Source organism: Nesoenas mayeri (assembly GCF_963082525.1).
Source record: "Nesoenas mayeri genome assembly, chromosome: 29".
Classification (NCBI taxonomy): domain Eukaryota; kingdom Metazoa; phylum Chordata; class Aves; order Columbiformes; family Columbidae; genus Nesoenas; species Nesoenas mayeri.
Window position 1 is genome coordinate 1,351,511 of NC_137561.1, and position 25,163 is coordinate 1,376,673.

The following is a 25,163-nucleotide window of genomic DNA, read 5'->3' on the forward strand; positions in this document are numbered from 1 at the left end:
TCCTTGTCTCTAAAAAAAATAAAAGGCTCTTTAGTGACTTGTTTATCACTATATCCTTCCTGCAAGCACATTTTTAGAGCTCCAGGGATGGTTGCTGTGTTCATGAGAGGAGGGTAAAAGAGTCCATCCTGGCAGCCCTGCCAGGGAGCAGCAGCGCTTGTTCTTCCAGAGCTGTTCTGGTTCCACTCCACACTCTCCTTCTCATCCCTGGTGTTGGTGCAAGGCCTGAGTGCTCTGGCAGCTTGGTCACCGTCCTGCTGTGTGTCAGTGCTGTGGGCGCAGGCAGGGACAGGCAATGGGCACTGCTGTGACAGAGTTGGCCCCAGAACAGCCTTTCCAGACAGAAAGGTGATCTCCTCTGGGCAGAGCTGGAAGGGTCAAGTCTTCATTTTCCTACAAAGTTTTTCTCAATAATGTGTCCAAGAAAGTAACCCTCAGATTAAACACCATAGTACAGCTGAACAATGTGTGTGTGCAGGGCTGGCACACAGCAGTGTCCTCTCACAGCCAGGCTCCTGCCAGAGACCTGCAGGACCAGCAGAGCAGGGCTGGGCTGTGCCCCTGTGCACTGGACATCCCGTGGAAGGAGCCCCAGGTCAGTCACCATGGACTGGCCACTCATAACCACCATTTCCAGCACTGGCCTCTCACCCACAGAGGTTTTTCTTCCTTCTGTGGATGGACACTCAATGAATAGTTCAGCAGTCCATGTTTGCCTTGTACAGATGAGATGTGAGCACGCACATCATTTACGTGAGGTGACATGAACCTGAGTGAGCACAAACACCATCAACTATTCCTTTCCATTCCATGAAGGCCTGCGAGATAGATGAGGTCTTGAGCTCACTTCATTTTGGGAGGAACAACCTATGGGAAATCACCTGAATGCTGCACTGGGTTGTGCTTCCTTGAACTGAGCTCCCTGTGTCCATTCCTCGTGACGTGGGACATGTCAGATGAGTGCAGAGCAGGTGACACAGCGCAGGGCTGAGGTGTCTCCCGTCCTTTGGGAGTGACAATGGGAGGCCAGTGGGACACTGTGACTCCTGCCACTGTGTGTAAAAGGGACAGACTCTGTGTCTGATCATCCCTGGGTGAATAAGAGTCCTGAGACCAACTCAGATATGGATGCCTGACAGAACCCTGATATTTCTGTGTGTGACTCCAGGAACAAACCCCACTGGATCAGTGAGATTTGTCTCAGCTGCCTTGGACAGGATCATTGCAAGTGCTCCAGTCTGCTCTGTCACCCTTTCTTGTGATTTCAGATTGTGATCTCAAAAGTGCCATAGAAACTAGAATGGTTTTTGGGTCCTAAGGAAACACAGACCTCAAACCCATCTTCAGGAAGAGCAGGAATAGGAACTGGGATAACTACAGGCTGGCCACCCTACCTCCCTCCCTGGGAAGGGGATGGGACACGTCCTCCTGCAGCCATTTCCAGGAATGTGAGGGACAAGAAAGGGATTGCTGAACCCAAATGGACAAGGGAAAGAAAGGCATGTTGTGTACAGGGCGTTTGCAAGGCTCAGCCATGGTCTCCTTCTGGCCAGAGTGGTGCTGATGGGGCTCAAGAAGTGGATGCTGGGTGGGAAGTTGGCTGAACCATCCAGCACAAATATCATCAGTGGTACAAAGTCCTCCATTTAGCCAGTTACTGGTGTCATCCCTCAGTGACCAGCACTTGGACAACACTGTTGAACGTCTTTATTCTCCCTTTCCAAGATATAAGAGACAGCACTTTAAGTGCCTTGAGGGTGATACAAACCTGGGTGGAGGCCTTGAGCAGCCTCACCTGGTTCACCCTGAGCAGGAGAGTGAGACAAGATGAGTGAGACAAGGGCTCTCTGCAAACCTGAGTTATTCTGTGATTTGACAGAATTTTTGCCTTGGACAGGTTTCTGGAGAGAGAATAGGTGGAAGAATAGGAAAAAAAAAAAAAGGTAAGGCAGAAGAGATATGGAAGGTGTTAACGGAAGTACAGGAGTTCCAGTGAGGAGTGCTTTTCAATCACAGTGTTAGTACAAAATATATTTGGCAAATTTGAAAAAGGTGAGGAAGCGAGATGGGTGTCTACAGCCTGTGGGAAAGAGGGGCAGGGGTAGGAATGTATAGAACAAGCTTCAGTCTGGTGAGGTCCTGGGTGCTAAGGAGGGGGATGGATGGGTGTGGGATTATGATGGCAGTTGTGTCTCAGACACTCATAATCCAGGCGGAATCATGTGTCTGTGAAGGGACAGTGGGGTCAGTTGTGTCTCTGGAGGTGACAGCCCAGCAGCAGGGACATGGCTGGGAAAGAACCTCTGCCAAGGTACCCACACGCCCTACCCAGGAAGAGAGACGGGTTGTCATGTCCATCCCACCTGAGAACATGACGGGACATGGGCAGGGACATGGTCGTGTCTGTCAGAGAAGCTGAAAGGCCAGCAGCACTCATGGGACTTAGGAGGTCATGGCGATGTGACTGCTCTCTGGTCAGGTAAAAGAACATAAGAAGCCTAACAGGTTGGGTTCCCTGCATCAAGGGCAGTTTATGAGATGGTAGAGCTTTTCTTGATATTGGGAAGAAGCAGGAAAGAGAAAAAAGAAGTCTACTTGGATGATGGAGACTGGATATCAGGAGTAAGAAATGTCACTGAAAGGGCAGTGCTGTAGGGCAAGAGGTGACCCAGAGGAGCTGGATCAACCCATGGTTTGTGTTCCAAAGAGCAGCCAGTGAGGGTGCAGACACAGCAGTGAAGGTGCAGAGATGCTGGGTGAGAGCAGGTGGGAAGCGAGATGGGTGTCTGCAGCCTGCAGGGAAAGAGGGGCAGGGGCAGCACCGTGTGGAACAGCCTGTGGTGGAGATGGCAAAGGGCGCTGTAAGGCTGGAAGGGACCCACAGAACCCAGGTCTGTGTCCCCTTGGCCAGGGCAGTTGTCTCTGCCAGTGACCCCAGGAGCAGACATGTTGTCCTCATGGCACTGGGGCCTCGCTGCCTCCTTGCAGCCCCATGGGGAAGCTGGAAGTTGTTGTCCCAGTGTTGTCCTTCCCTGGGCCTTGCACATTCACATCCCACGGTCCCAGGAAGAGCCCTGAGCCATGTGTTTACATCTCAACTGCACAATGAAAACATGGACTTTTGACCGAGTGTTTCACAGAATCATAGAATGTCCTGAGTTGGAAGGACCCACAGGATCATGGAGTCCAAGTCCTGTCCCTGCACAGGACACCCCACAGGTCACCCCGTGTGTCTGAGGACGTTGTCCAGTCTCTTCTTGAACACTGTCAGGTTGGGGCCGTGACACCTCCCTGGGGAGCCTGTTCAGTGTCCAGCACCTCTGGGGGAAGAACCTTTTCCTCATGTCCCACTGACCCTCCCCTGGCACATCTTCCTGTTATTGAGTGGAGCAGCAATTTCAAGGATGTTTGAGGAGGTGCCTTTAAGATTTCACAAGTCTATGTTCTATAAAGACAGAGGTTCAACTTGTGAAGCACACAAGGCTAAAGCTAAATTAGTGTGATTTGTGTTTTCTAAACTCTGGGTACAGTCACTTAAGTGTATTTACAAATCTCCTTCTTGCCAATCTTCCCTTATATTCCCACATCTACAATTAGTGTCATGCTCAGTATAAGCTGGAGCTGACATTTCTGGATGGTTACTTCTGTTAGGTCAGATTTGCCAGGTACTTTAGTTAGTTTAGTTTGGAAGTTCCGTTCTGCTGGGAGTTTTGGGTGAGTTTTTTGCTGTTCTGCCATTTTGCAGCTGGCCCTTGGGCCTTTTTGCTCTGTCTTGCTGGGATTGTTTGTTTGGGACCAAGGTGCTCCTTTCTCTAGGACTGGATGTTCATGTGACTGGAGTTACATGGGGGTTGGACAGAGTGTATTTCCTTAATTTAATATAGTTTAATTTCTTATATTTCACTTTAATTTTTAAATTTCATTTCATTTAATTATATACATAGTAGTAGTAGTATATTATACTATATTTATTGTCTTATTAAAATGCTATTTCTGAACCCGCGGGTTTCTCCATTCCCTTCGGTTATCTTCCATATCGCACTTAATAGGTTGGGGGAGTACATGAGCAGCTATTGTGGTCTTAGTTGCTGGCTGGGGTAGAACATTGACAGGGAAGGATAGTAGTGGCTCAAGAACTCTTGAAAATCACTTTCCAAGATGAAGGCACTTTTTTTTTTTTTTTTTGGTAGTGGAAACAGCATGAGGAAGGAAAACCATCAGAAACTGCAGCTCTGGAGGTCCAGAGTGGAGCTCAGGATCAAGAAATGTCATTCTAAGCACAGTGCTGTGTTCATTCAGAGGGACTCAGGATCAGGCATGACTTTGTGTTTCCAGGAACAGCTGGTGAGGATGGAGAGACAGCAGCACAGGTGGGGACACACTGGGCTGAGAACAAGGTGGGGAAGCGCATGGGGTGTCTGCAGCCTGTGGGGAAACAGCCACAGGCCTGGGACAGTGCAGGATGGACCATGGTGGACATGGCCAAGGGCGCTGGCAAGGCTGGATGTCCCTGCAAGAGCCAAGGTCTTTGTCCTCTTGGCTCTGGCTGATGTCCCTGCCAGCGAGGCCTAAGAGGAGACACATGGCTGTCATGGCCATGGCACCCCATTGCCTCCTTGCACCCCCAGGGAGTGTCACACCATTGTCCTGCACTGGGCATCGCACTCCCCACAGCCCCAGGAAGAGCCCTGAGCCACACGGGAGGGACAGGATCTCCCTTCCAGGGGCAGGGGCTCAAGGCTTGGCCATTGTCCTTCATCAGACAAACCAAGGGCTTTCTCAGCATCAGAGCTGCTGCACTTTGCCTGTGCCTGATGTAATCACTGCCTCCAATTATCTGCTCTAACGAGTCCCTGGGAGGCTTTGTCAGTAACAGCCCTCAGTGGGGCCCATTAATGCTTCAAGGTACTTTGGAGTTTGCTTCTGGCTTGGACTTCTTGAGCAGATTCTTCAGTCTGTGCTTGGTATCTGAGGTTCATGGACTCAGCACCAAATAGGCCATGGGGCTCATTAAAACACAGAAAGCCCTAACGAGCAATGTTTCTTATCTTAATTTTCTTCAAATCTTCAAGCCTTGTAGAACTAACTGGAGAGGTTTCAATGGGACACTTGCTGATGAAGATTTCAAAGAAGTTTTCATGAAGGAGGGTTTTTTCTTTCCAGGGTATTTTCAATCATTTTCCAGTGTATGGAAGAAGTGACAGCAGCATTCTACACTGGACACTGATCCCGAGGGTCTCCTGAAGACATCTGGACAGGCAGGAGAACAGTCCCTGAGGCTGGACACTGTATGGACAACCTGGCTCCTCACCCCCACCCCCAGTCTGCCGGGTCCCTCATTGGCCACCAGAGATTGCATCACTTTTCCTCCATCAGACTTCTCCACTGAGCTCTGCAGGAGATGCTGCAGCTCCTGTGCACCAGCTCCACCTGCTCTCCTGTGCAAACACTGCACAGTTCAATCAACAGCAAAACACTTTCCTCAGCTGTGTGTGTAAGTGGATCTGGTGAGGTCCAGCATCCACAAGGGACACCCACACAAGAACTGCTTTAGACAGAGAGACAGGAGAGGATAGAAATAAACACAATGAACGTGTTGACTGCCATGTCAATTAGAGCTCTGAAGAACGGGGCAGGTTTGTAACTCCCTGAAGCTCAAAGCAGAAACCAGACAGTTGAGAGGCCACTGAATGACCAAAGAGCAAGTGGAGGAGAAACCTGAGAGCACTGGGAAGGGCAAACGTCCAGACAGTGCTGGAAAGTTGTCCTTGGACAGGGACATTGAATCAGGAGAGGTGGGAACTCCTGAATGATGAGGGAGATGAAATTATAGAGTGTTGGTAATAGAAGTACAGGGGAAGATCAATATTTCTTCTCCTACCCTTAATACATCTTTCATCAGCTGTCTCACCATAAACAGCCAGGGCCATTTTAGGGCCCCAGTGTACCTGAGGTGCTGGCCTGGGATTGACATCTGTCACACAGGACCTGGGGAGACCAGAGCACCTTGCAGTGCAGGTGGAGCCTGGGCAGGGGTTCCCGGGGCATCTACACTGGCACCAGGTGTTTGTGTCCATGGAGCTGAAGACATTTGTGTCCTAAATCCGTGCCCAGTTCTGGAGAACTCTTTCCTTTCCAAAGAAAAGTAACTCCCTGATAAAGACGTTAAAATTAATTAATTAATTAATTAAAAATATGTTGACACCTTCCTTTGCTTTGGATCTTTGACTTCAGTTCTTCTTATTTCAATTGTCATTGACATCCACTGACATCTGATGGGCCTGCAGGCATGAAGCCAAGATCACGTTGTGTCTTGCACAGCGCCCCATGCCCTCTGAACCTGCCCTGCCCAGGACTCCTCACACGTTGCCCAGAGCGAGTCACACTGAGGTGTTGGCTGTTTCCCTGGCTGGGATGTTGGTTTAGATGGTCACCTACAGCACAGGTGGGTCCTGCCCCATCATCGCCTGCTCTGCTCCAGTCTGAAACAGAGCCCAACATCACAATGGGATCATGAGAGAACTGAGGTTGAAGGGACCTCAGGAGTCTGCAGTCCAACCCGTCACTAACTGAGTCACACCAAGGTGTTCAAGCCTTGATTCAATCAGAGCTTTAGCAGGACTAGAGAAGTGATCATCCCTTTGTACTGGGCACTGGTGAGGCTGCACCTTGAATCCTGGGGTCAGTTTGAGGCCCCTCATGGCAAGGAAGACATTGAGGTGCTGGAGAGAGTTCAGAGGAGGGTGACAAGGCTGGTGAAGGGTCTGGAGCACCAGTCTCACGAGGAGCGGTTGAGGGAGCTGGGGCTGTTCAGCCTTGAGAACAGGAGGCTGAGTAGAGACATTATTACTCTCTACAGCTGCCTGTAAGGAGGTTTTATCATGGAGGGCGTTGGTCTCTTCTCCCAAGTAGCAAGTGATAGGACAAGAGGAAATGGCCTCAAGTTGCACACGGAGAGGTTTAGATTGGATATTAGGAAGAAATTCTTCAGGGAAAGGGTTTTGAAGCAATGGAGCAGACTGTCCAGTGAGGTTGTGGAGTCCCCATCACTGAAGGTGTTTAAAACACAGATAGATGGGGCTCTTAGGGACATGGTTTAGTGCCAGATTTAGGTTATGGTTGGACTCAATGATCTTAAGGGTCTCTTCCAAGCACAATTATTCTATGATTCTGTGATAAGTCATTTTTGCTATTTTCTTTCTCAGAGGACCATGCAGCCTCCCTGAGAGCCAGGACTTTTCTGAGGTGTTGGAGAGAGGTCTCACAGTCACACCAGCCAGTTCCACCAGCCCCTGTCTGTCCCTTCCCAGACCAAACCTTTTCTCCATATCCCGACCTTCCAGGCGAGTTTCTGGGACACAGCAAATGCTATCCAGGTCCTCTGGGCCTGTTCAGAGAGAGCAGCTTGACAACATGGTGATGGGCTCTCTGTGCACCTCAAAGCTTTCCTGACCATTTTTCTCAATGTCCCACTTTTACCCAACCATTCTGGTCTTTGAGCTGTACATGAGGGGATTGAGCAGGGATTTGGGGAAGGTGTAGAAAAAAGGCTTTGTCAAACTGTCTTGCGAGGGCTGTTCTGGGCATCCCACAGTCCAGGATGAGGGTGCTGGAGAAACCAGTGGCATTGATAAGAGGTCCAGGTGGAGAAGGCCTTGTGCCTATCTACACTGGGGTAGAGCAGTGATGCATTGATGGGATGCCCATGTGAACAGGAAGGGGACAAATGGCTCTAAAATGCCTTCCAGCCAGTTCTTTACCCATCGCACATACACCATCCAGGCCACGAGCTGCCGCTTCTCCAGGAGATGCTGTGGGACACGGTGTCAAAGGCTTCACTGCAGTCTAAGGACACAACACCCACAGCCCGTGTGGCGCATTCACTGCCCACGACAGACTTTCCCTCATCTGCTCAGCGGTCACCTTGTCACAGAAGATCAGGCTGGTCAAGCAGGACCTGCCTTTCATCAAGCCATGCTGATTGGGCCCCATTGCTCGCCTGTGTGTGACCTCACAGTCCTTTCCAGCCATGTTCCTGCTGTTGGCCAATCCCCTGCAGAGGCAGAAGTGACCTCACAGTGCCCTCCACACCCATTGGTTCCTACTGGACTATGAGTTCCTGAGACACAGTGACCACACGGCATCGTACCCACCATCACCCTCCTTGTGGTCCAGTGTGTGAGCAGATCAAACTGAGCTGCTTTCATCAAATGTATCTGATAGATTTCCTATCAAGGGTTTGAGTGGAGAAACGTTCCTCAGAGGAGCTGCTGTATTTACTCTGGGGCATTTTATATCTCCAAGGAAAAGATTCATGAAATCCTACAATAACAGAGGTTGGAAGAGACCCCTGAACACCATCTCTGTCCCACTGACCTTTATGGCACCCCAAGAAACAGCTGATGGCATTTGTGCTCCCTTGGGTTCATCTCACCACACGCACACACTGGACATGCACATGATGTGTGTGTTTACATCTCATATGCACAATGAAAACATGGATTTTTGACCTAGTGTTTCATAGAATCATAGAATGTCCTGAGTTGGAAGGACCGACAAGGATCATGGAGTCCAACTCCTGTCCCTGCACAGGACACCCCACAGGTCACCCTGTGTGTCTGAGGACGTTGTCCAGTCTCTTGTTGAACACTGTCAGGTTGGGGCCGTGACACCTCCCTGGGGAGCCTGTTCAGTGCCCAGCACCTCTGGGGGAAGAACCTTTTCCTCATGTTCAACCTGACCCTCCCTGGCACATCTTCCTGACATTCCCTTGGGTATTGTCTTTGGTCACCACAGAGAACAGGTCAGTGCCTTCCATTCCTTCTCCCTTTGTGAGGAAGCTGTAGCCACCATGAGGTCTCCTTTGAGTCTTTTCTTCAGCTCTGATGCTCAGAAACCCCTTGGTTTGCTTTCTGCAGCAGAAAGGAGAAGCCATGACCTCCAGGCAATGGGAAGGGGGATCCTGTCCCTCACACACGGCTCAGGGCTCTTCCTGGGACCGTGGGATGTGGGTGTGCAAGGCCCAGGGAAGGACAACGCTGGTACAACAACTTCCAGCTTCCCCATGGGGCTGCAAGGAGGCAGCGAGGCCCCAGTGCCATGAGGACAACATGTCTGCTCCTGGGGTCAGTGGCAGAGACAACTGCCCTGGCCAAGGGGACACAGACCTGGGTTCTGTGGGTCCCTTCCAGCCTTACAGCGCCCTTTGCCATCTCCACCACAGGCTGTTCCACACGGTGCTGCCCCTGCCCCTCTTTCCCTGCAGGCTGCAGACACCCATCTCGCTTCCTCACCTTGTTCAAAGTTGTCAAATATATTTTCTACTAATACTGTCAGTGAAAAGCACTCCTCACTGGAACTCCTGTACTTCTGTTAACACCTTCCATATCTCTTCTGCCTTACTTTTTTTTTTCCCATTCTTCCACCTCTTCTCTCTCCAGAAACCTGTCCAAGGGAAAAATTCTGTCAAATCACAGAATAACTCAGGTTTGCAGAGAGCCCTTGTCTCACTCATCCTGTCTCACTCTCCTGCTCAGGGTGAACCAGGTGAGGCTGCTCAAGGCCTCCACCCAGGTTTGTATGATCCTCAAGGCACTTAAAGTGCTGTCTCTTATATCTTGGAAAGGGAGAATAAAGACGTTCAACAGTGTTGTCCAAGTGCTGGTCACTGAGGGATGACACCAGTAACTGGCTGCATGGAGGACTTTGTAGCACTGATGACATTTGTGCTGGATGGTTCAGCCAACTTCCCACCCAGCACCTGCTTTTTGAGCCTCATCAGCACCACTCTGGCCAGAAGGAGACCATGTCTGAGCCTTGCAAACACCCTGTACACAACATGCCATTCTTTCCCCTGTCCATTTGGATTCAGCAATCCCTTCCTTGTCCTCACATTCCTGGAAATGTCTGCAGGAGGACGTGTCCCAACCCCTTCCCAGGGAGGGAGGTAGGGTGGCCAGCCTGTAGTTATCCCAGTTCCTATTCCTGCTCTTCCTGAAGATGGGTTTGAGGTCTGTGTTTCCTTAGGACCCCAGAGCCATTCTGGTTTCCTTGACACTTATGAGAGCACAATCTGGAATCACAAGAAAGGGTGACAGAGCAGACTGGAGCACTTGCAATGATCGTTTTCAAGGCAGCTGAGACGAATCTCACTGATCCAGTGGGGTTTGTTAATGGAGTCACACACAGAAATGTCAGGTCCTGTCAGGCATCCATATCTGAGTTGGTCTCAGGACTCCTTGTTCACCCAGGGATGCTCAGAGACAGAGTCTGTCCCTTTTACACACAGCGGCAGGAGTCACAGTGTCCCTCTGGCCTCCTGTTGCCACTCCAAAGGACGGGAGACACCTCAGCTCTGTGATGTGTCACCTGCTCTGCACTCGTCTGAGATGTCCCACGTCATGAGGAATGGACACAGGGAGCTCAGTTCAAGACAGCACATCCCAGTGCTGCATTCAGGTGATTTCCCATGGGTTGTTTCTCCCAAAATGAGAGACCTTGTGTGTGCCACAGGTCTTCATGGAACCCCAAAGAACATTTGATTGTGTTTGCGCAGAACAGGAGATGGGTCATTTGACCAGCTCCCTGAACACAAGTATCACTGTGCATAGCACCTGAGATTGCCAGGAACCTCTTGGTCCAGAGGAGTGTGACTCCTCTTGAGCTGTCCTGGCCTGTCTCCTCACTCACATGGTGATTTAGGTACCTACTTTTCTGACAGACTCAGTCTTTATCAAGAGACGCTCCAGAACAATATGAACAAGAGACTGCTGAGACCGCCTGTTCTGGAAAGGGAGGGAAGTGTGAGCAGGGAATGAAACAGAAGAAATACTTCTTTGTTGCTGTTTATTATGGAAATGGTCTCTGTTTGGCTATTCCTGAAATCTCCCTAATCATCCACACCAGACTTGAAGCATTTAGGAAAACGATGCACAGTGGATTAGCATGTAAGAGCACTTTGTGTGTTCATGAGCCCTCTGCTGCCGTGATCCTGAACTGCAGATACTGAGAGAATGAACAAACCTCTAATGAAGTGAAAGGCTGAAGCAAATCCCAAGTTCTGAGGGTGTTTGGGACCCCATGAAGGGCCATCACTGACACAGCTGTGAAGGAAACAACCAGAGCAGGTCCCTGTCCCTGGAGGCTGGTGAAGGAAAGACTTGGAGACACTGGTTACAGGTGTGGAAGGTGATGTGGAGGTGGCTCTGATGCCATGTCAGCCCTTCATGTCTGTTTATCATCAGGATGGCTGAGCCCTGACCCCAGGACTCGACCAAGGAGACCATTTATTTCGTATATTTCTCAGGCTCTGCCTGTGGTCACTGGGAGGGTATTTGTGTTTTGGGGGTGGGTTTGGTGCCAAGTGCTGTTGCTTTAACCACAAGGCTCTGGTTTTCTGAGGATTTGGCAATGACTGTGAGATCCTTCAAACCCATTCAGCTTCTTTCATACACCTGGCAATGGTCACCAATCACCTGAGCTGTCCCAGTCCCAAACTTGCTCGAATCCTCAATGTGGATCCATGCTCCATTACTGAAATGCACATATTTCTTCTTGTACTGCCCTTAAATAAAAAAAGAAAAATCAGTCTTTTCCACATTAGCATGACCAGCCCATGCTCTTCAGGTCTTCTTCTTGCCTTTAACACACTTACTGCTACGCATAGACCACTCGCTTCCTGCACTCCCATGTGTCTCACAAACCTTTCACTCTTGTTGTTCTGTAATGGGCTAACACTCCAGGAGGTTCCATCCAAGTGTGGGCAGTGTAAGAGAGGAGCAGAGCAGGGTCAGCTCATGGGCCGTAACTGAGCACAGCCACCCCAGCAGCAGCCGTTCCCCATCTCCCAGGCACAGCCATGCCCACAGCATGCAAATGGCACTGCCATATGTGTTTAGTCCGAGGGAAACCTAGCTCCAAAAATCTGCTTCCTATTCCCCTTCCACCCACAGACATCAGCCACATTCCACTTGTGGCTCAGACATGGTTGTGAGGATTTGCTGAAGTCATCAGCCATCATCCTTTTCTACCCCACATCCCCTGACCATCTCTCCCATGCCACACATGGCCAGTCACTGCTACTCAGGTCCTCTTGCTCTTCAGAAGAGGTCTTGAACTTCTTGGCTCTTCCTGATGCTTGTTATAATCTTCCTTGCTTCCTCCAGAGCTCATGGTGAGCTTCCTTGTTCATGGCAGGGCCTTTGTAACCATCTCTTATGAAACTGTTGTCTTTTTGTGATCATCTGTGGAGGTGTTATCACAGAAAAGCACCAAATATATCAACTCTGATGCAGAGTGAAATGCAATAAAACCTTGTTGAGTCACCCCTGTAGCTGTGTCTTTCCATCAAGGAGTTTCTCCTGAGAAAGGGATCCAACCTCTGCCACTCTCTGCAGAGGCACATGAGCAGTGTCCATCACCTGGGGACACAAAGGTTGACTTTTGCCAGAATACCCTTTATCTGAACCACTTAGATATGTACCTATGGATGGGGTATCAAGACTTACAGCGTAGCAGAGATTGGAGTTCTGAGCATTCTTCATCTGCCCTGTGTGACAGTGTGTAAAATAAACTAGCCAAAAATTTGGTTTTGATTCCCTTCACAGCCTGAAGTACCACATGGGCCAGGAGCTGAGCCAGGGTACCCAACGAGGACTCACATGCTATGCTCATGAAGTTTAGGTGTTCCCAGGTGTGGGAATGGTAGGATGTGCAGTTCCAGCTAAAGGATCTTGAACAGATTATAAACAAGTATGTGTTTTTTATGAGTGTAAGAAGTGAGTTCAGTTCTGCCTGGCTCTGCTCTCACTGCTAACAAGAACCCTATGCCTGTGCGTCTCTGTCTGTGTCTGTAAGAATCGTTCTCATTGCTACACCCAGGAATCTCAGCAGACATGTCACGCTGATCCATGGGTTCAAGGAGCTGGTCGAGAGCCTCATCTCCATTTCTGTAATGGCGGCTTTGCTGCCTGGCTGATGTACAGACTCTGTACATGGAGGCTGACACCTCTTGAACAACCTGTGCTGAAATGATGAAGAAGAGGGGCTGTTCTTTCTGGAAGGGTATTAGGACAGCAAAAAAGAACCTGGGCTGGGGCAAATGAAAAGGCGTACAAAAGATGTGGTCAGGACTGTTTAGGGGCACTTGCAAAGAAGCCCTGCACCTCATGTGAATTATTCCTGTGGTCAGGAAGAACCTGAGAGTTTTATCTAAATTGAAAACATGAAGGGGATGAAAGGACAGTGTCATTCAGGCTGGTTGGGAGCTTGGGAGGTGTCTTGACCAACCTCCTGCTCAAAGCAGGGTCAGACGAGATTGCTCAGGGCTTTATCCAAACACATCTTGGGCACTTTCTGGTGTAGAGTGGGTGCGCACTCCTGGAAAAGAGCTTCTAGGGCTTGACTGTCCTCATCACTAAAATGTTTCTCCCTTTGTACAGCACCTTTCCAAGCCCAATCATCCACATTGGTTTTACCCATCTACTTGCACACTGACACAGACCATAATATCCTACCATGGGCACAAGAATATTGCAGGTGATGACACTGAATGCCTTGCTGACTTCCAGATAACAGACCATCAATGTTCTCTCCACATCCACAACCCTGTCCTTTCCTTCATTAAAAAAAAGAGGATGGACAGGCACAACCTGCTCTGGGCAAACCCCGTCACCTTCTCTTCCAGACACCCAGAAATGGGGTCCCAGTGGACATGCTCTGGGGCACAGCCCTTAGTTCCCCTGCTCACCCATGGGCCATTTTGAAAAGTGCACACACTGTGTGAGAGCTGCCAGTGCTCAGGGAGTCCCCCCAGTCTCCATGAGCTTTCACAGATGGTGGAGAGTGGCCTCACTGTGACATGGTCCTGCTGTCCCAGCTCCTGGGATGCTGCCCCTGCTGTCCCATAGACTGGAGAGGATTGTGTTAGTTCCAGTGACCCTGACTTGATCCCCATCCACTGCTGCTTGTTCTGCCTCCAGTCACAGAGGCCTGGGAGACCTTGCTGGACAAGAGGGAGAACAAGAGGACACAGGGATTCTCACCTCTATCTTTTATTAAGTTCATCAGTGGCCAGACAATGAGTTTGTTTCTCCTTTAACTGTTCCTGCAGTAGTAACAGCTCATTATGGGCCCCTGAATTGCCTTCCAGGTCTGGACTGAGTTCTGATCTGGGCTGTTGCTGTGCTTGGAGGCTGCTGTCCTTGAGACCAGATGAACTCACTCCTGCCACCCTGCCTGGCAGTTCATTCCATCCGTGTCACAGCTCTGTCTGCAGCACTGACAGCTCCAGCTCCCCAGTCAGTCCCTGGCTGAGGACATGGCCTCACATCTGGGCTGAGCCACCCCAGCTGTGGCACCAGGCCAGCTCTGACCTGCACAAGAAACCTGGTACCAAGTGTCCAAGAGCCCATGTGTGCAAAGGCTTTGAATCAGAGTACAGACATGACATGGCCAAAGACTGATGAATGTCTCTCTAGACCTAGGAGTATAAAGGCAGAAAAAAAATGCCTGAATGCCTGAATTTATTCAACTGAAGATATTCCTCCCTCGTTTGGAGTTATTAGATCATTTGTTGTAATATTGCCGGTGTCCTTTCTAATGATGGGACAAGAAAAGTTGCTTCTCATGCTAATTCATTGTTTAATACAAAGAACACAATTATGTGTCTCTTCAGAGGAGAAAAAATCAACATCACTGATTAATTGAGGTTGTCTCAAAGGATGTGCCCCTGGAGCCCCAGGGACACCTGGAGGAGCCCAGAGGGGACAGAGAAAGGGACATCATGGGCTGCTCCTGTGCTGCTGAGCTGGGCTGGGCTCCTGGGACACAGGGAGCTCATGGCAGCGGCAGCGCTGCAGAGAGACAGCTCTGCCCAAGAGCAGCTCCTCTGCACACGCAGCAGGGCTGAGGGCTCTGTCTGCAGTACCGAGGCCACAGGAGCCAGGCATAGAGAGGGAAACACAGTCTGGTCTGGGAGGATGATGAGAGGTCACTGGAAATGAAATCCTCTCCGATATGAAGCCTGTGGCTGCAGGGCATTGCATCTGGAAATCCTGGTAGGATCTCAGAAATCTGTCACATTGCAGAGCCTGCGAGAGATGTAAGTAGAGCTCTCAGAGGTTCTCTGATCAGAGGGGAGGATGTGCTGCAGAGCAGGGATTGCCTTCTGCACTGTCAGTGACAAGACGTGAATGCTGCGTTCTCCCCAGGGTGGCTGTGGGGTGTAAATGTCAATGTGCAGGCAGGGGTGCCCAGGGCTGTCCTGCAGAGCAGGGTCCCTGCACCCCAGGGCTGTGCCGGGCAGGGACTCTGCCGCCTGCCAGGGTCAGCGCTCAGCCTGCCCGGGAGATTCCAGCAACACTGATGGGAGAAGCTGTGGGGGGAAGGAGCGACCCCCGGCAGGGCAGGGTCCTTCTGCTGCTGGGTTCTCTGTGGGTCGGGGCTGCTCACAGCTCCAGCTCATTCCAGAATATTGACAAGAGGAGGTTTCAAGGAGAAGAAGATAAAGAGTACTACAAAGATAAGGAACCTCCATGAGTCTGTGTTTTCAGTCTTCTACTCTGGGGAATGGGTGGTGAGTAAGGCTGTTCTTAATTTTAAACAAATACTTGAGACACATGAACTGCAGTAGGTCTTCAAGAGAATCCTGGCATGCCTTGCCTCTCCTCTGCCTATGCAGAACCAGCATCATCTTTGCTGGACACCTTACACTTAGTCTGACCTGTCCTGTTTTCCAGCCTGCAGACAGGAAGATGCCCCCAGGCAGTGCCTGTGAACAGGCAGGATCTGTAGGGCCAGGGGGAGGGCACAGAGGGTGGGATGGTCTGTGAGCACTGACAGGGAACAGACATGGACAGGGAAACACCTCCCAGGGGAGAATCTCCAGGCAGCAGGGAAATGATCAGAAATGAGAGGAAACTGAACCCGGAATGGTTATGGGAGGGAGAAGAGAGAAAAGTCCCTGTGACCCCCTGCAGGTCAGATCCCTCCTGTGAGCAGCCCCCTGGCCTCCTGTCCCACCCAGCAAAGCCTCTGCCCTCAGGGCCGGGGGCTCCAAGGCATGAAGCAGCTCCTGTGCAGCCAGAGCTGCAGTTCCTCTGCAGAGCACAGGGGCTGAGAGCAGCTGCCCGGCACTGTTGGTGTCTGGGAGGTGGCTGCACAGCTGGGGAAGGGTGACGCTGTCTGAGTGCCCGGCTGCCTCTGCCCTGGCCTCTCTCACCCCCACCCTCACCGCATTTTCCTTCTTGCTCCCCTGCTCTGGGTCACTGCTCTTGGGATCTTGTTCTTGCTGTCAGGCTCTCTGGGGATGGCAGTTTCAGCTGCAGAGTCACAGCCTGATCTGGTGGGTCCTTTCCTGCAGGTGTGTCCATGGGCACACGTGTCCCAGCTTTGCTCTGACCTGTGGGCTGTGGGCAATGCAGTCTGTGGGGCGGGGGAATGAGCCGTGTGTGTCCTGGGCTAAATGTTGGGTGCTGAGACCTTGGGAAAGGGTGGGACATGTCATGGTCTGAGGTGGGTCCCTCTGCTCTCAGCAGCGCCTGGTGGCTTTTCAGGGTAACATGGGAGTATGATCAGCCCACATCTTACAAAGGTGCCAGCCCAGGGCAGCTGGAACAGGACAGAGGGACAGAGCAGCTGCCCTCACTCTGCACTGACCCACAGGCACCCTCTGGTCTCGCAGGACTCGCTCTGTTCTCCCTGAGTGCAGCAGAAATGCTGAGGGTTTCTGACATCCAAGAACACTCCCCAGGGTGGGAGGGCAGAAGTAGCTGTAGAAACACCAAACCTCTCCAACTCAGTTTCTCAGGCCTGGGGGTACATATGCTGACAGTCCCTTCTGCACCAGAAGCGATTCCAGCTGACAAAGCTGAACCCCAGGACTGGCCCCTGCCCACCTGATCACACAGGGTCAGGCTGAGCCCTCAGGAGCTCCTGGGCAGAGACCCTGCTCTTCATTGCACACTCATCAAGCACCGACGAGGGCTCAGCCAGGACGTTCTCCTGGAAAAAGAAAAGTGTTTCTGTGTGTGAGGGTCTATGGGAAATGTCTTTGGTTTCTCACAGAGAAGTCTCATCTACACCATCACTGTCTTTCCTCCTTGCACAGGTCCTCATGCCCACAGGCAGCAAATGTCCAACAGCAGCTCCATCACCCAGTTCCTCCTCCTGCCGTTCACAGACACACGGGAGCTGCAGCTCTTGCACTTCTGATTCTTCCTGGGCATCTACCTGGCTGCCCTCCTGGGCAACGGCCTCATCATCACCACCATAGCCTGGGACCAGCACCTCCACACCCCCATGTACTTCTTCCTGCTCAACCTTGCCCTCCTCCACCTGGGCTCCATCTCCACCATTGTCCCCAAATACATGGCCAACTCCCACTGGGACACCAGGGCCATCTCATACTCAGGATGTGCTGCACAGATCTTTTCGTTTGTCTTCTTGATCACAGCAGAGTATTGTCTCCTCACTGTCATGTCGTATGACCGCTACGTTGCCATCTGCAAACTCCTGCACTACGGGACCCTCCTGGGCAGTAGAGCTTGTGTCCACATGGCAGAAGCTGCCTGGACCACTGGGTTTCTCATTGCTCTGCTGCACACGGTCGAAACATTTTCACTGCCCCTGTGCAAGGGCAATGCCCTGGGCCAGTTCTTCTGTGAAATCCCCCAGATTCTCAAGCTCTCTTGCTCAGACAACTTCCTCAAGGAAGCTGGTCTTGTTGTGGTTAGTGTCTGTTTAGGATTTGGCTGTTTTGTGTTCATTGTGGTGTCCTATGTGCAGATCTTGAGGGCCGTGCTGAGGATCCCCTCTGAGCAGGGACGGCACAAAGCTTTTTCTACCTGCCTCCCTCACCTGGCCGTGGTCTCCCTGCTTGTCAGCACTGCCATGTTTGCCTACCTGAAGCCCCCGTCCATCTCTTCCCCATCCCTGGACCTTGTGGTGTCTGTTCTGTACTCGGTGGTGCCTCCAGCAGTGAACCCTCTCATCTACAGCTTGAGGAACCAGGAGCTCAAGGATGCCCTGTGCAAACTCATATCTGAGTTTTTTTTCTGAAGCTATAAACTGCCCATCTGTTTCTACATAGGAGTTTTAATGTAGCTAATTACAGGCTCAACCTGTCATCTGGATTTTCTGTTGTTATTAGTTGTTTTCTTATTGTGAGGATGTTTTCAGCCTCTTTCTAATCCACTGCTTTTCTTTTATAGCCACTTTCTCTTGCTGGGATCAGCTGTTCAGGACCAGGGTGCTCTCTTCTTTTGGCTGCCTGTTCAGCACAATGGGAGTTCCGTGGGGGATTGCACTGAGTGTCATATATTTTACTTTATGTATATCTTAGTATAAGTATATTATTAGTAGTAGTGTATTATTTTTACTGTCTTATTAATTTTTTCTCTAAACCCACAAGTTTCTCCCTTCCCATTCAGTTCTCTCCCATATCCCACCTGGGGCCTGGGAGCAGGATGTGTGCAGCTATCAAGGACTTAGTTGGTGGCTGTGGTAAAACCATGACAAGAAAGGGCAGTAGTTGCCTCAGAAATCTTGAAAATCACTTTCCAAGATGGTGTCAATTTTTAATTTTTTTGTTGTTGTTGAGAAACAGCAAGAGAAAGGAAAACCATCAGAAACTGCAGCTCTGGAGGTCCAGAGTGGAGCTCAGGATCAAGAAATGTCATTCTGAGCACAGTGCTGTGGTCATTCAGAGGGACTCAGGATCAGTCATGACTCTCTGTTTCCAGGAACAGCTGGTGAGGATGGAGAGACAGCAGCACAGGTGGGGACACACTGGGCTGAGAACAAGGTGGGGAAGCACATGGGGTGTCTGCAGCCTGTGGGGAAACAGCCACAGGCCTGGGACAGTGCAGGATGGACCATGGTGGACATGGCCAAGGGTGCTGGCAAGGCTGGATGTCCCTGCAAGAGCCAAGGTCTTTGTCCCCTTGGCTATGGCTGATGTCCCTGCCAGCGAGGCCTAAGAGGAGACACATGGTGGACATGGCCATGGCTCCCCATTGCCTCCTTGCACTCCCAGGGAGTGTCACACCATTGTCCTGCACTGGGCATCGCACTCCCCACAGCCCCAGGAAGAGCCCTGAGCCACACGTGAGGGACAGGATCTCCCTTCCAGGGGCAGGGGCTCAAGGCTTGGCCATTGTCCTTCATCAGACAAACCAAGGGCTTTCTCAGCATCAGAGCTGCTGCACTTGGCCTTTGCCTGATGCAATCACTGCCTCCAATTATCTGCTCTAACGAGTCCCTGGGAGGCTTTGTCAGTAACAGCCCTCAGTGGGGCCCATTAATGCTTCAAGGTACTTTGGAGTTTGCTTCTGGCTTGGACTTCTGGAGCAGATTCTTCAGTCTGTGCTTGGTATCTGAGGTTCATGGACTCAGCACCAAATACGCCACGGGGCTCATTAAACACAGAAAGCCCTAATGAGCGATGTTTCTTTCCCTAATTTTCTTCAAATCTTCCAGACTTGTAGAACTAACTGTAGAGGTTTCAATGGGACACTTGCTGATGAAGGTTTCAAAGAAGATTTCATGAAGGAGGGTTTTTTCTTTCCAGCTTGTTTTCTGTCATTTTCCAGTGTATGGAAGAAGTGACAGCAGCATTCTACACTGGTCATTGATCCCGAGAGTCTCCTGAAGACATCTGGACAGGCAGGAGAACAGTCCCTGAGGCTGGACACTGTATGGACAACCTGGCTCCTCACCCCCACCCCCAGGCTGCCGGGTCCCTCATTGGCCACCAGAGATTGCATCACTTTTCCTCCATCAGACTTCTCCACTGAGCTCTGCAGGAGATGCTGCAGCTCCTGTGCACCAGCTCCACCTGCTCTCCTGTGCAAACACTGCACAGTTCAATCAACAGCAAAACACTTTCCTCAGCTGTGTGTGTAAGTGGATCTGATGAGGTCCAGCATCCACAAGGGACACCCACACAAGAATTGCTTTAGACAGAGAGACAGGAGAGGATAGAAATAAACACAATGAACGTGTTGACTGCCATGTCAATTAGAGCTCTGAAGAACGGGGCAAGTTTGTAACTCCCTGAAGCTCAAAGCAGAAACCAGACAGTTGAGAGGCCACTGAATGACCAAAGAGCAAGTGGAGGAGAAACCTGAGAGCACTGGGAAGGGCAAACGTCCAGACAGGGCTGGAAAGTTGTCCTTGGACAGGGACATTGAATCAGGAGAGGTGGGAACTCCTCAATGACGAGGAAGCTGAATATAATAATAGAGTGTTGGTAATAGAAGTACAGGGGAAGACCAATATTTCTTCTCCTACCCTTAGTGCACTTCCACATAATTCACTTTTTGGCTTTTTTCTTTTAAATTTTAATATGCTAAAAAAAAAAATAAACAAAGATCTCCAATTAAACAAACAAACCAATCAAACAAAAGAAAAAAAATCCCTACAAAACCAAAGCAAAAAAACCCTCAAACCAATTAAACAATAACAACAACCAAAACCAAAAACAAAACAGCAAGAACACCACAAAAAAACACATAAACAAAACAACAACATTATAGGGCATATTTCCAGACAGACATCAGTCATCCGCTGTCTCACCATGAACAACCAGTGCCATTTTAGGGCCCAGTGTACCTGAGGTGCTGGCCTGGGATTGGCATCTGTCACACAGGACCTGGGGAGACCAGAGCACCGTGCAGTGCAGGTGGAGCCTGGGCAGGGGTGCCCGGGCCATCTACACTGGCACCAGGTGTTTGTGTCCCTGGAGCTGAAGACATTTGTGTCCTGAATCCATCCCCAGCTCTGGAGAACTCTTTCCTTTCCAAAGAAAAGAGACTCCTCTTGCAAAGACTTTAAAATAGCTAAATAAATAAATAAGTAAATAAGAAAGCAAATAAATAAATAAATAATTAGTAAATCAGTAAATAAATAAGTAAAAAAGTAAATAAGAATATAAGTAAGTAAATAAGTAAATAAACAAGTAAATAAACAAGTAAATAGACAAATACATAAATAAATACATAAATACTTAAATACATACAGGAATAAGAAAGAAAGAAAGAAAGAAAGAAAGAAAGAAAGAAAGAAAGAAAGAAAAAGAAGGAAAGTTTACACCTTCCTTTACTTTGGATCTTTGACTTCAGTTCTTATTTTAATTGTCATTGACATCAACTGACATCTGATGGGCCTGCAGGCATGAAGCCAAGATCATGTTGTGTCTTGCACTGCGCCCCATGCCCTCTGAACCTGCCCTGCCCAGGACTCCGCACACGTTGCCCAGAGCGAGTGACAGTGACGTGTTGGCTGGTTCCCTGGCTGGGATGTTCGTTTAGATGGTCACCTGCTGAAAATGTGCTCCACGACATAATGAAGAGGCAGAATAAAGCCATAGGACAGTGTTGGCCCCAGTACTCATTACTGATGGATGCCACTAGAAACTGGCTGAACACAGAACTTTGTACCACTGATGATGTTTGGGTTTGGTCATGCTGCCAACTCCCCACCCATCACAACATCCACATCTGCATTCCAGATCTCACCAATGTGCTCTAAGGCACCACAGGAGACCGTGTCTGGAGCCTTGCAAAACTCCATGTACTCAACATGCCTTTCTTTCCCATGCCTATTTGGGTTCAACATTTCCTTCCTTGTCCTTCTGCTGCCTGGAGATGCCTGCAGGAGAATGTGGCCTGTCACCCTCCCGGGGACAGACGTAGGCTGAGCAGCCTGTCGTTCTCCCAGTTCTCCTTCCTGCCATTCCTGAAGATGGGTTTGACGTCTGACTGTCTGAGGGACCTCTGAACCTCTCTGATCACTCTGGCACTTCTAAGACCACAGTCCAGAATTTCCCACAGGGAAAGAGGGGCAGATGTAGGACTGTGTAGAACAGCATGTGATTGGGATGGCAAAGGAGAGGTAGCAAATAGGGACACTTGCAATGAGCCTGTCCAAGGGAGCTGAGATGAATCTCACTGTGCCACTGGGGTTTGTCTTTGGAGTCACACACAGAAATATCAGGGTTCTGTCAGGTGTCCACATCTGAGCTGGCCTCGTGGGATCTTAAAATACAGTGAGATATTCAGGGATAGACAATTTCCCTTTTATGCACAGAGGCAGGAGTCACAGTGTCCGTCTGGCCTCTTCTTCCTACTCCAAAAGAATGGGAGGCACCTCAGCCCCGTGGTGTGTCGCCGTGTTCTGCATTCATCTTTGATGTCCCTCATCATTAGGAGTGGGCATTGGTTCAAGGAAGCACATCCAAGTGCTGCTTTCTGGTGGTTTCCTATGGGATATTAGTCCTAACATGATGTGACCTCAACGAACTGTCTGTCTCACAGGTCTTTAAGGAACTCCAAGGAACTGCTGATGGTGTTTGTGCTGTCTTGTGTTCATGTCAACTCACGTACATGATGTGCGTGCTCACATCTCATCTGTACAATGTGAACATGATCTCTGACCTACTCCTTCAGTGAAATTCCATGGAGGGACAAAGAACTCTGAGCTGGGGTGAGAGGCCAGTGTTGGAAATGGTGGTTGTGAGGGGCCAGTCCAGGGTGACTGACCTGGGGCTCCTTCCACGGGGTGTCCAGTGCACAGGGGCACAGCCCTTCCCTGCTCTGCTGGTCCTGCAGGTCTCTGGCAGGAGCCTGGCTGTGAGAGGACACTGCTGTGTGCCAGCCCTGCACACACACACTGTTCAGCTGCACACTGGGGTTTCATCTGTGGGTCACATTCTTGCATATGTTCTTGAGAGAATCTTTTTCAGAAGACTTAAACGTTCAGGCCCTGCGTATAGGACATCACCTTTCACTCTGGAAAGGCTGTCGTGAGGCCAGCTCTGTCACAGCAGAGCCCATTGCCTGTCCCTGCCTGCGCCCACAGCACTGACACACAGCAGGACGGTGACCAAGTGCCAGAGCACTCAGGCCTTGCACCAACACCAGGGATGAGAAGGAGAGTGTGGGAGTGGAAACAGAACAGCTCTGGAAAACGAAGCACTGGTGCTCCCTGGCAGGGCTGCCATAATGGACTCTTTTACCCCCACCCATACACACAGAAACTGTCCCTGAATCTCCAAAAGGCCTTGCAGGAAGGATATAGTGAAAAACAAGTCACTACAGGACCCTTTACTTTTTATAAATACACACAGATCATGGCTCCTCATTTACACAGCCAGTGGTTATAAAAGAAAAGCAGAGATTGATTTAGAAAGAGGATGAAAAATTATTACAATAAAAAAACACCACCAACAACAGAAAATACAAATGACAAGCTGGACCTGTAACTAGTTGCATTAAAACTGCTAAGTAGAAGTAGATAAGCAGTTTATTGCTTCAGAAAACAGAGCGATATGAGTTTGCACAGGGCATCCTTGAGCTCCTGGTTCCTCATGCTGTAGATGAGGAGGTTCACTGCTGGAGGCACCACCGAGTACAGAACAGACACCACCAGGTCCAGGGATGGGGAGGAGATAGAGGGGGGCTTCAGGTGGGCAAAGATGCCTGTGCTGAGGAACAGGGAGACCACGGCCAGGTGAGGGAGGCAGGTGGAAAAGGCTTTGTGCCGTCCCTGCTCAGAGGGGATCCTCAGCACGGCCCTCAAGATCTGCACATAGGACACCACTATGAACACAAAACACCCAAATGCTAAACAGACACTAACCACAAGAAGCCCGAGTTCCCTGAGGTGTGAGTGTGAGCAGGAGAGCTTGAGGATCTGGGGGATTTCACAGAAGAACTGGCCCAGGGCATTGCCCTTGCACAGGGGCAGTGAAAATGTATTGGCCGTGTGCAGCAGAGCAGTGAGAAACCCAGTGGCCCAGGCAGCTGCTGCCATGTGGACACAAGCTCTGCTGCCCAGGAGGGTCCCGTAGTGCAGGGGTTTGCAGATGGCAACGTAGTGGTCGTACGACATGATGGTGAGAAGAGAATACTCTGCTGTTATCAAGAATGCAAATGAAAAGAGCTGTGCAGCACATCCCAAGTATGAGATGGTCTTGGTGTCCCACAGAGAGTTGGCCATGGATTTGGGGACAATGGTGGAGATGCAGCCCAAGTCAAGGAGAGCGAGGTTGAGCAGGAAGAAGTACATGGGGGTGTGCAGGTGCTGGTCCCAGGCTATGGTGGTGATGATGAGGCCGTTGCCCAGGAGGGCAGCCAGGTAGATGCCCAGGAAGAGCCAGAAGTGCAAGAGCTGCAGCTCCCATGTGTCTGTGAAGGGCAGGAGGAGGAACTGGGTGATGGAGCTGCTGTTGGACATTGGCTGTTTCTGGTCATGGGGACCTGTGCAAGGAGGAAAGGACAGTGACAAGTTAGGGGAGACTTCTCTGAGGAAAACAAACAGGTTGTTTCTCATGGAAAACCCCCTCCCTGATGGAGGGATGTTTCTGCTCATTCTCTCTTTCTACCAAGTGAGAAAAAAACTCTTCATCACAGCTTAAAATGCAGCTTGGGCATCTGGTTTCCATGAACACACCTCTGGCGCAAGACCTCTTGAGTTACACAGTATCACAGTATCACAGTATGTTTGGGATTGGAAGGGACCTCAAAAGATCATCTAGTCCAATCCCCCTGCTGGAGCAGGAACGTCCAGGTGAGGTTGCACAGGAACATGTCCAGGTGGGTCTTGAATGTCTCCAGAGAAGGAGACTCCACAACCCCCCTGGGCAGCCTGTTCCAGTGTCTGTCATCCTTACTGAGAAGAAGTTTTTTCTCAAATTTAAGTGGAACCTCTTGTGTTCCAGCTTGATCCCATTGCCCCTTGTCCTATCATTGTTTGCCAATGAGAAGAGCCTGGCTCCATCCTCATGGCACTCACCCTTTATATATTTATAAACATTAATAAGGTCACCCCTCAGTCTCCTCTTCTCCAAACTAAAGAGACCCAGCTCCCTCAGCCTTTCCTCATAAGGGAGGTGCTCCACTCCCTTAATCGTCTTTGTTGCCCTACGCTGGACCCTCTCCAGCAGTTCCCTGTCCTTCTTGAACTGAGGGGCCCAGAACTGGACACAATATTCCAGATGTGGTCTCACCAGGGCAGAGTAGAGGGGAAGGAGGACCTCTCTTGATCTGTTAACCACCCTCCTTCTAATACACCCCAGGATGCCATTGGCCTTCCTGGCCACAAGGGCACAGTGCTGGCTCATGGTCATCCTGTTGTCCACCAGGACCCCCAGGTCCCTTTCCCCT

General features: G+C 50.3%; 1 protein-coding gene and 1 pseudogene across 2 annotated transcripts in view; one reads left to right on the forward strand and one right to left on the reverse strand.

The window, feature by feature from the left end:
* LOC308050573 (olfactory receptor 14A16-like) overlaps positions 1 to 24,234 on the reverse strand; it is a gene marked incomplete at its 5' end in the record, with an annotated part of 276,539 nt that extends 252,305 nt beyond the window's left edge. The window contains one exon of the mRNA XM_080360736.1: positions 23,015 to 24,234. Within this exon, the coding sequence (XP_080216862.1) occupies positions 23,302 to 24,234 (933 nt within the window). The 3' untranslated portion in view covers positions 23,015 to 23,301. The remainder of the gene's footprint in view (positions 1 to 23,014) is intronic.
* LOC308050711 (olfactory receptor 14J1-like) lies at positions 17,131 to 18,057 on the forward strand (annotated as a pseudogene). Its single transcript has one exon. The product of its transcript is annotated as an olfactory receptor 14J1-like (transcript).
* Positions 24,235 to 25,163: the final 929 nt, after the last annotated feature.